At 36.7% G+C, this 11,741-nt stretch overlaps 1 protein-coding gene across 1 annotated transcript; it reads right to left on the minus strand.

Moving 5' to 3' along the window:
- Nucleotides 1–349: 349 nt before the first annotated feature.
- LOC139960148 (electron transfer flavoprotein subunit alpha, mitochondrial-like) lies at nucleotides 350–10,632 on the minus strand. Its single transcript, XM_071958298.1, has 9 exons — nucleotides 10,474–10,632; nucleotides 9,476–9,622; nucleotides 8,250–8,414; nucleotides 7,836–7,935; nucleotides 7,300–7,410; nucleotides 6,316–6,420; nucleotides 4,404–4,555; nucleotides 3,302–3,448; nucleotides 350–1,321 (listed from the first exon to the last, which is right to left on the minus strand). The coding sequence occupies exons 1-9, from the start codon at nucleotides 10,516–10,518 to the stop codon at nucleotides 1,280–1,282; spliced, it is 1,014 nt and encodes a 337-aa protein (XP_071814399.1). The 5' UTR covers nucleotides 10,519–10,632; the 3' UTR covers nucleotides 350–1,279.
- Between the last annotated feature and the right edge of the window lie 1,109 nt (nucleotides 10,633–11,741).

Here is an 11,741-nt window from a genome sequence, read left to right on the forward strand (position 1 = left end):
ACAATTCATAGACATATTTCCAATTTAAATAATGGGTCCTTTTGTATTTTGTGCAGGTCAAAGGTTACTTCAGACCAAATGCCCGTATTCTGAATAAATCACAACTGTGCCTCATACACTGAATTCAAGAGCTCTATTGGTACAAAAGATCATTTGAGATCAAAACTGAAAAAAAAATCAGCTGAAACTGTGATAACATATTCAGGCTTTTTCTTGTAAACCTTTTGTGCAAACCTTTGTCAGAGATGTGTTAAGATAAAAAAGACTGGGTAATATGAACTTTGGATAATCAGGGTTAATATAAAGAGTCAGAAATTGAGACAAAAAAAGATGAAAACAGTCTAAAAGCTTTCAAAGAGCAAATGAAGCCAAATTTATTTTGTAAGATTTCTCTTATCCAACATAGCACTGTAAACTTGTGAACATTTTACTATTTTCACTAATCCAGCATATGACTGGAATTTGGGTGATCACATTTCAGGTTTGAAATTCTAAGATGCAGTTCAGAAAGCAAGAGAACACCTTTAATATTTATGTTATAAGTCAACAAATATTAATTTGTGCATATTTATATTCATAGCAATTAGGTTTGTTGGTAAAAGTATTAATTATACATATTCAATTGACCGTGGTATGAAACAAAACCCTTTTCAATACTTTTAAACAGCAATGCAGCTAAAATGTTCACTTTTCTCTCATTCCAAAGGAAATTACAATTGAATTTCACAGGAACCTAACACCAACTTGAACAGATCTTCTAAGCAGAGACAACCTATTCATTATTTGCATGCATCATCTGACCACACCCCACCCTCCTCCTTCTCACCCATATCCCTTCCACTCCCCCCCTCACTCTATCATTAGTCTCTTAGTTATGTTTCTACTTAAATAATAGATTGCGGTTTATTAAACTTTCTCTCTATTAAATCACACATGCTTGTGCAAATATTGTGAGGGCATATTTTTACGTTTATAAACAATAAATGATGCAGAAGAAAACGTTGAAGTTTCATTTTCAAATTCATGACCTGACAGGTTAATAGATCTTCAAAACAAACTCCAAAATGAAGGTGTTATAATGAAGGCTTTTCAAAGGATGAATGCTTTCAAAGGATGATCTTCAGCACACACATAAACAGTGTATCGTGATATATTAAAACATTGTCGCTTTATTCCATGGATATAAAAATGATTTTGATTCCCTTCAAATTTAAAGAAGAAATTTTCATATTTCCTGTTCCATACACATCTCAATTCTTTTTTTTTTGGTCATTTTTTCCTACTTGTCCTTCTTAAGAGCTTCTGTCATTTCAGGAACGGCCTGAAAAGAGAAAAAATGAAAAGATAAATTGTTAGCAAAATGGATCACAGCATGGCAAATTCATTTGACAATGTTTTTTTGCTTTACTGTATGATATTAAGCTAAGTTATTCTTATTCACAGAGAGAAAACAGTTGTATTTTGATGATATTCTTAATACACAGAACCTCGGAAGCTATGTAAGCTACCATTCCGATTATATCAGGTTTCAAGGATAAATCAACAGGAAGATTATAATAGAACCAGATAAACGAACAAAATAAAACGAAACAGTTGATGAAAGTCATAGTAATGTATATTCAAACGTTTTCGAAGATTTCACATCTTCCTCGTCAGGAAATAGATAATAAAATAATCTCTTATGTATAGTGCATGCGAAAGTTGTAGTAATAATGATGACTATGTATGTTCCAAGATATAGGAGGTTCTAAAATAAGTTGAGAATAAATGACGATCCATGTTGAAATAGTTGATTGTTTAAAACGGGTTTAAGTTTCTTGATGTACAGTGCCTCCTTAATTTTAATTTCAAAGTCTGTATAGCCGCTGTCTATGACACTAAAGTTGGTGATGTTAGCTGATCGGCAGTCTATACAGTGAGTGATATGCTCATAGATTGCAGATTTGTCAGATAAGTGCTCCTTGACCCTTGTAGCCAGATGTCTTTTAGTCTTACCGATGTAAGTTTGGTTCTTATCACAGGAACCTTCAAATGAATAGATGACATTGGCTTTAAGGGCCATGGGGGTCTTATCTTTCAAGGAAAAGTAATTACTGACTTTAAACGTTTTGAAAACTATAATACACTTCTTGTTAACGCCTCTAAAATGTTGGAAGATCGGCTTAATTAATTGTTTCCTTAATAGGGCATTTGTTGTGTGCAGCAATTGGTCCTTATTCCATACAGAGGTCTCCAAATTAAAAGAGATTTTATACCATAATGGTTATCCCAGCAGGATTTTGGAAGAGTGTGTATACAAATTCCTCAATAAGAAACTTAGTTCTGAAGTGGATAATCAGGATAAGGATGATGACAGTAAGTACATGATTACCATTCCATTCATAGGTCACCCTTCACTAAATTTCAAGAGATCCTTAACTAAACATTTTAGAGGCGTTAACAAGAAGTGTATTATAGTTTTCAAAACGTTTAAAGTCAGTAATTACTTTTCCTTGAAAGATAAGACCCCCATGGCCCTTAAAGCCAATGTCATCTATTCATTTGAAGGTTCCTGTGATAAGAACCAAACTTACATCGGTAAGACTAAAAGACATCTGGCTACAAGGGTCAAGGAGCACTTATCTGACAAATCTGCAATCTATGAGCATATCACTCACTGTATAGACTGCCGATCAGCTAACATCACCAACTTTAGTGTCATAGACAGCGGCTATACAGACTTTGAAATTAAAATTAAGGAGGCACTGTACATCAAGAAACTTAAACCCGTTTTAAACAATCAACTATTTCAACATGGATCGTCATTTATTCTCAACTTATTTTAGAACCTCCTATATCTTGGAACATACATAGTCATCATTATTACTACAACTTTCGCATGCACTATACATAAGAGATTATTTTATTATCTATTTCCTGACGAGGAAGATGTGAAATCTTCGAAAACGTTTGAATATACATTACTATGACTTTCATCAACTGTTTCGTTTTATTTTGTTCGTTTATCTGGTTCTACAAATGTAAAACTCTTCCTAAAAGATTATAATAGAAAAGGAAGTCTTTTGAAGAACAATTGCCCAGATGACATTACAGACCACCTGGCACCTACAATAATCCAATCCCCTCCCCCAGCCCCCTCCCAAGAAAATGGGGGTTTTCGTCTGTCAAAAAAGTTCCATTCAATCAACCATATCTTGATTTATTGAATTATTTTTCTACAGAGGATTTCTCAGGCTCTTTCTGCAGTGATTTCAGCACCTACTACTAATCTAGTATACGCCACTGGATACAATAAACTAACCTTAAACAAGTCAGCGACCAGGCCGACATCTGCAACCTGAAATATGGGTGCCTCGGGATCCTTGTTGATGGCTGCGATAACCTTGCTGTCTTTCATTCCAGCGAGATGTTGAATGGCACCAGATATCCCCACAGCTATATATAGTTGCTAGATCGAAAAGACGTAACAAATAAAAGGTCATTTTTCAGTCTGTCATCACTAATGATATGAATCCCACATACAGTATGTGGTGTTACATGAATGATAAACATGGCAGGTAAACATGGTAGGAAATTTCCTATTTGCTGAATCTTAAAAGAGAGCTTTCCAAGTTTTGATGATTATTGTTTTTGTTTTTAAGTCGGTAGAAGGGCAGCAAGAAAATACATCAGGAAATGTAAACAGGACAAAGTACAATATGAAAAAGTTTTTTCCTGCAAATGTCATAATTCAAATTCAAATTGTTTCCATCAATAAACTTCTTGCAAATCAAATGCATTATAATCTAAATACAGCAGATTTACTATGTTGTCATTAAAATTTAACCAATCCTCAGTGTATTGTACAATTAAGTACAAGTTAAAGAAAAGCAAAACAATTTATTTTTCTGTCAGTAAACGTCTATGACATCGCACACAAATTCTTCAAGTTCGCACTAGGTACAAGATGTGACAACTCCAGTTTTCAATATCTGAAAAACTGTATGTTAAAACTGTGCAAATTTCACCACTATCCTTAAAATATGTCCCTCTTTTAGAAGAGAACGAAAAATGTACAACTGAAGTAATCTTTTGAAGTTCCCTTTCTATTTAACTCAAGAAGAAGAGTGAACAGATTACACTTGAATGCTTTAAGGAGACACAAACCCATAACCAAAACCACTGCTCCCAGAAATGACCTTATTAATGAAGCAACAATTTTTCTACAAAGATCGCTGCCATATAATCTTCAGATCATGGTTGACTTTGTGTCCCCTTTAAGTTAACAAAGTTTCAACAGCTGGTAAAACAAGCAAATATCCACAAGGTTCAACACATTTCTGAGAAAATGGTTTATCATACCCCAACCAACCTGCCCCTACCCATTGGTCATTCCCTCTAAAAAGAAAAGTTGAGATACTCACAGGTGCAACAATCTTTCCTGTTTGTCCAACCTGCATGTCATTTGGCACATACCCTGCATCTACTGCAGCCCTGGAAGCCCCAACTGCTGCATTCATTAGGTCAGCGAGGTCGTATAAAAGTTTGAAGTTTTCTCCATTCTTCAGACCTCTTCCTGTGTCACCCAAAAAAAAATGAATGAAACTTAACGATCCTAAAATTGCAATACATCATGCATCTGTTAACAAAACATCTACATTTGGTTTTACATTGACGTAGCTACTTCAGATTATGCCAGAGTGGTACACAGGTCAGTACATGATTCATGAGAAATTGTAATACGAAAGCACCTGGGTGTGTGTCCATAATACACTTATACAGCCTTATTGCATCTCCCCATGTAGGCCCATTCAGAGTGCATTGAAGTAACTAGTGAACAAAACACAATGTCATATATTAACTACTGACAAAAACAGTGAAAGCACCTTCAGCCCAGAGTTTTGATCTTTATCATCTGCTGGTCACCAGATTAGCCCAGAAGTTTGAGCTCAAATTAAACAAGGCCAAGGTACTTCTCTGTAGGGACAACTTTGATAAACTTTACTTTCATGTCATGCTTCAGAGCACTTGTACTGACAGTAGGAGCAGTATGAATATCTTGTTTCCATTCAATAATAAAGTTCAGAACTGTTCATACTAGTGCATGGAAGTGTGACATATAGGAGTACCACTTAGTGTGCTATTAGAATCGTGAGATATATTACTAGAAATATTCAAACTTGTCCCAGTTGGCAACACGGTATAGCAGTTTGTGTGCCTAGTCTTAAGCCTGCCATACACTGCCAGACAGATCACGACCCGACTCACCGAGCAAATCGTTGCTAGTCCAACAGTGTACGTTTGCTTAAAGGATTAGTTCAGGTGTCAAATATGTTTGTTTTATATGAAAGAAGACAATAAAAGAAACACAATGATGAAGAAACTGTTCAAATATCTTATTCCGTTATGGAGATATTCAAGTTTAAAGTTCTATCTGATTGTGTAGAAACTGCTGAAATCAGACTAGCTGTCATGTCACATCCTCACATTTCTGAAAAGTCTTTGTTATTTTATTAAAATGTTTTGTGAGATTTTATGAATTACAACCAAAAGATATGTGATGTGGATCTCATATTTGTCAAGGGAAGTATCAGAGTTTTAACATCTGAAGAATTTTTGATTATATTTTTTTAGATTTGTGAAAGAAATGTAATTAATTTTTATTGAAATATATTCACACATGTTAAGAAAGTGAGGATGTGACATCACACCCTCACAGTTAGTCTTTCTACACCAGTCATCTTCAAAGAAATTTTTAAATCTTCAAAGTGTGATATCTCCTAAACAGAGCATGCTATCATGGTAGTTTCTTCACTGTTCTGTTTGCCTTTTTGAGCTCTTTCATACAAGATAGACATGTCAGACACCTGAACCAATCCTTTAATATCATATGACCGATCAAGCACTAAACATGTAGCTTCTTTCCAGTCTGGCCAGCACAAGAGTGCGGTGGTCCATGACTGACACTGCACCCGATATCTTAACAAATGAAATGAATCAGGGCGAAAGTGATTTTGCCTGCGACCTAAACGAGTATGAAATCATTTCAAAATATATAGTCGGTACGCTGATCAGTTGGTCAATGTGCAGGGTCAGTTGGAAGACCATGGATCTCCACCACCATTGAAAACTAGGTTATGACGGTCTAGTTAAGTCTGGGCAAAATTTCCTTGAGGAACTCAGACATATGTGGTGACATTACTGTAACCGACAAGTTGCGTATTCTGCGCATTCAAAATTTTGAATAAAATAACTTGGAAAACCATCTGATAACCTAATCTTTTAATCCAGGCTTTTTTTCCCCTTATTGCATACAAGTCAAATTGTCTTCTTTACCTCCAGAAATCACGACGTCTGCGCTGGTCAGCTCCGGTCGATCGCTCTTCGATAACGACTGCCCTTCCCAGGTAGATAAGTCATTAGTGGCGTCTACTGCTGGAGCTGATGAGTAAGAATGCTTTAGACTAAGCTACAGATTCAACAGCCAAGATCAACAATTTAAATTAAGGCCAAACGGATTTAAAGAAACCAATGCAAGTTTTATTACATTTCTAACAAATTCTCTGTGGTCGATAGTACCAGAGTTTTCCATCACAAAAATCACAGAGTGGTTTAAAATTTCTTCAGTATATATATATATATATTTTTTTTTCCAGTGGATAAACAGCTTCACACAGTATGTATTGATTATAAATAAGAGTTCATGTTTCCTGTTCAGTACAAAGTAGAATTGCTCACTTTATCTTGGCATCATTTAAAGTAGTCATGAAACCTATGGCTACAGCCGAAATAAATTGAAGGGTTCTGTGTTTGTTTCTTTCCAAAGTTTGTGTTCCAACCTACTTTGTCGATAAAGTATAAAAACTTCTACATGTTATTCCACTCCTGAACTAAACACTGAAGGTGTGACTGTCCATCAGAGTAAAGCCCGGGTCACATCTGCGCAATTCAACACGCGATTCAACTCGCAATACAATTGAAGGTTGAATCGCGTAGTTAGACACGGGTATCAACTTGTTGCGCAATAAAAGTTGCGCCGTCGATTTGGGTTGAATTGCAATAGAGCAATGTCCTAATCAGCGCAACTTCTCAGAAGCAACTTTTCTGATTCGCGTGATTTTAGTTGCGAGTTGAATCGCGTGTTGAATCGCGCAGATGTGACCCGGCCTTTACAGTTTTGTTTATTAATGTGACCATTTCAAGAAAACATAAACCCTTTCTCGGCTGCATGCGTATGAGTAATGTCTACTCTCTAAGAGTTCATGTTCAGGAGATTGTGTGTGTGTGTGTTGCATCTAGCACAAAATACAATCAACTTACCATCTTCTGATTGCGCTGTTCCACCAGTAACAGGGCTGGCCTCAAAGGAGGTCCCTCGGACAGTAAACACTTTAACCGGATCTTTGGATTTTACAGTTGAGATGGCATTACCTAACAGAGAACAAAAACCAAAGGAAAATGGTGGAAAATAGAAGATAAAAATCCAAAATAGTGCATTGTTCACAAACTTATTTTGGGGGCTATTAGCTTAGTTTTTCAAATTGTGTGATTTCTTCACATTCCAGGTGTTCAGTTAATATAAAGATAAGGGACCATTGACCTCCCAAATGATTTCCTCTCCCCCCCTCTCCTTCTTAAGGTGGACCGATAAAATAAACCTACCAGATTTAGGAATCAACTCTCTTCCACTCCCTGGGGGTAACAACATGGACGTGTATAACACAAATTTGGTTAGATGTACAGGACACTTTGGGAAAGAGCTATCCCATCCTACCATTTCCCTACCTTCCCTGCCCTTCCTACAAAAGGAAAGAAAGTAGGGAAGAGAGAAAGTATTAAGTGAAGATTAATCTTACCGGCATAGATGGTTCTAACAAATGTGTCCTCCCCCTGAATATCAATTATGTCTGAAATGGGTGAGACGTCTAACTTGGCTGCTACTCGAGGTAGGAGACTCTGAAAATGTAGGAAAATAAATATAATATACCGGTTGATGTTCATGAAATCAACTTCAGACATGCTCAAGTTATATATACATTTTTCTTTCAACATAGATCTTTGCAATAAAGTACTTTCACCAAGAAAATATATACGCTGTATCAGATTGCCAGCAGTAATAATGCGTTACTCTTTGTTTGCTTAAATTGAGGGTTCATGTTTTTAAGTGATGATCAGTGCAGTAACATCTTATCTTTCCTACTGGGAGGATGAGGGGGTGAATTTTTACCATTTCTTAATGGGATACCGGCAATGTACAGCAAAACTCTTACCTTTCCAAATGCAGTGGCTCCTGCTGCAATGTGTGTGAACTTAAACTGGTCCTGAGCCTTGATTAACAGTGGTGTGAGGGCTTCAGGGAGAAAACCTTTGTATGTTTCATGATCCGCTACTAGGATCTTTGTGATCCCGGGAACTTTAGAAAGTTCTTCGACGACCTGCAGAGTGAAACAGAAAAAACCAGAGTGACAATGCTCTCAGTGGTTTACTTATGTCCAAAAAAAGAAAAAAAAAGAAGTAAAACCAGTATCAATGGAGACACAAACCCAACCACGATGATTCGCTAATGTTGTAGAGATATTAAAATGTGCTGAAAAACTTCCCAAAACACTAAACAACCAAAGTAAGAAACTTGTATTCCGTCTGGGAGATATCACATGTTGTATGTTCTGTCACACACATGGCTGTAGACTTGAGCAAGTCTAACTGTGACATCATCAAGCCACATATGGATCTTTTTTATATACATTTTTTTTTTTATATATTTATTACAATGTTCATCTTCTCCTCTCTTAACATGACCTAATGTTGTTTCAGTGTCAACATTGTTAACTGACCACTTTGAAAATATGAAAAGACAAACAAAGAGAAACTTGTAAAAGGTTTCAGAGGCTAATGGTAACTATGATATCACAGATTTACAAGAGCAAACAGATGTGACTTTTAAACTTGGAGATCTCGGCTGAACATGATTTTTCTTAGCTGTTTGGGGGAGACTTGATCTCCTGTCTAGTTTAAGACATGTGGGCACTCAGTCACTGTCACACTCGTTTAGAAATTAGTACCTGGAAGAGAAATCTTCTAGGAATGAAATGGAGAATGAAAAAAAGTCCATTCCATGAGGAAACTTCATGAAGTAATATGATAAAGAAAAAAAATAACCAAACCATTTCCATGTTTATTTAATTTGATCATTCAATTCTCTTTCAGTATACATTTGCTTGAATTCTTCCATTCTTTGTTCAGCATCTTATAAGCTGGGGAGCACTATTAAAACTACTAACTTAAGTTCTGCTAAGTAGGCCTATCTTTTGGTATTCCCAAGTCATGTTGACAGCCTGCTGCATGAGTTTGTCGCATGTAGTTCATCGGTTACACACAAATAACTAAACAATTAGTACCAAAAAGGGTGTAGGGTTAGGGACTGGAATGCTGAAGTCCATAATGGAATGCTTAAAGAGGATACAACTAAATTTTTAAGGCATTGGATTTCTCTTACCTTGGAACAATTGGTACCTGCTACTAGGCATGTCACATCACCACCAAGCTTGCCAGCTGCAGTGACAGTATTGAGTGTGATGGGTGTTAATGCATCATTTGAATGTTCAGCAACCACTAAGGTACTACTGTTCCTCAGGCAAGAAATCTGTGTGGAAAAGAAAATGTCTTGAAAAGAGAAAACCTACTTGCTAGCCAGTGGCGGAGCTAGGGGTATTGGTCAGGAGGGGCGAGAATGGTCTGTAGAGGCGCTTTCGACACTATCTAAGCGAAGCGCCACCACGGTTGGCGCGTATCGTACAGAAATTTTTTGAGTAAAGATACGCCCTAGATCGCCGGAAATGACCCTATCCGGGCCTGGCTAATTTGCATATAAACGAAGAATAAATAGGTGTCATCGCAAAATTACACCAACAAAATGTGAAAAATGTCAATAGGTAGATGAGAGCGCAATAAAAAAGTCAATAATCGCAAATAAGTGAAAGGTGGTAAAGAGCTGAAAAGGGTGCCAGCAGTCCATTTAAGTCCGTCAGGGGGGGGCATCCGCCCCCCCCCCCGACTGTATGGACGCTCCGCCACTGTTGCTAGCTGTGTTGCAACCCCCAATTGGGCATGATAAATGTTTAGTTATCAACCATTTCAACAAATTAGCAAAGTGACTTACACTTACTACTTTACTACTTAGCTTTGACCTAATGGGTATATTAAAAATATAATTTTTCCCGGCATGATACTCAGTTACCATACTAGTTGGCCTAATATTCCTAGCATAGGCAACCTTTGTTAACATATAAGTAGTACAGCCTTATTTAGTCCTAGTTTTCGAACGCAGCATGTAGGGTAAGATATATCGCGGATTTAGTCCAACACTGGCGTACATAGAATGATTACTGGCGGAGTATATATACGTTAATAACAAGGCCATGTATTATTACTTAGGAAGTAACTGACGATTCTTGGAAATGAAGTAGATATTGCAGTGTTTTTAAAACAACAAACCGATTGGGATATCCTTCTGGAATTTCTGCCGACGATTCCGAACATCTTGAAATTGTTGTACGCTTGTAGGATTCTATGTTTTCATTAGTCCAATGTACCTGAAGGTGACCGTAAAGGCTGTACAGTGTATATATGATGTAACCATTATATTCTGTATAGTTGAATTCGAGTCAAAGTAGTTACGCAAAACGCATGTTACAAAAGATGTAAGATTTAATTGCTGCCCTCAATTTTTTCATTACCTAAAGATGTTCAGCTTGCTAGCATGCAATGAAAGTCACCTGGGCCAATATACTACGGGCTCATTTCAAATAAGCCTATCCCGAAATTACATGAAAATATGCATGATGATAGAAACGTTTTACTGTCTATTTTTACAAATTAATATATATATTTAGCTCAAACTGTCACACTAAGTTCAATCCCATGTCAAACATGTTAAGATCCATTTGATGTATTTAAACGTAAACTAAGGAAATATTACACAAAAGGAAATTTGTCACAAACAGTGTTAATTATGAGTACTCGCTTGGTATAGAGCTGTCAATATATGTTACTGTGTTATAATTAGCAAACGTGGGCCGGTGGCACGTTATGGTCATTTCTGAAGCCAACTCACTAAAATAGTGTGGCGATCCAGATAGGATATGTGGGTTTCCGTTATTGTTTGTACCAAGTACCACTCAAATGCGTGCATCCGAGTATCAAAAGATCGCGGTGCCAGCGATTATTTATAAAGTGACGTAAGGGCTGGCAAAAGTGCGATCCGGGTAATTATTGTAGAGCGTCCGTCAGATAACCTATATAAAGGGTAACCACTCTATTATGTGACGGTTTTATTAATTAGAATGAATAGCTAAGAATTTTGAAGAAAAAAAAAATAATAGGCCTAACAACAAAACTTATTAACACGTTTTACGATTGTTCTTATGTTGGACATGGAAAAGCTCCATAAGTGAGGAGTCGGATAGGAACTAGAGGAAGAAGATGGTGAGGTTGATGGTAGACAATGGGTGTCTTTTTTATTTAATGAGATGTTTGAAAAATTCACAAGAAGTTAAGCTAATTTTCAAGAAGGAGAGGGTGGTGGAGGGGAGTTGTTGATATGTTTAAAAATATAATGGAATTAAGTTACACGTAGTACATCTTCTTCTGTATAGCAATAACTTAATAACTTGGTCAAGCTGTGATCAGTGTGGTCAAGATACAAGTCACGTGAGTAGCCTAGCCTCCAATATCTTCAGCTACACAGAAGTTTTGGTACGGAA

This window comes from Apostichopus japonicus, chromosome 19 (genome assembly GCF_037975245.1).
Source record: "Apostichopus japonicus isolate 1M-3 chromosome 19, ASM3797524v1, whole genome shotgun sequence".
NCBI lineage: Eukaryota > Metazoa > Echinodermata > Holothuroidea > Aspidochirotida > Stichopodidae > Apostichopus > Apostichopus japonicus.

Coding starts and splice junctions, on each gene's coding strand:
- LOC139960148 (XM_071958298.1), bottom strand. CDS start 10,518: ATGTTCGGAATCGTCGGCAGAAATTCCAGAAGGATATCCCAATCG. Junction 8,415..9,475: donor CAGGTACCAATTGTTCCAAG/GTAAGAGAAATC, acceptor TTCACTCTGCAG/GTCGTCGAAGAACTTTCTAA. Junction 6,421..7,299: donor AACAGCGCAATCAGAAGATG/GTAAGTTGATTG, acceptor CTTACTCATCAG/CTCCAGCAGTAGACGCCACT.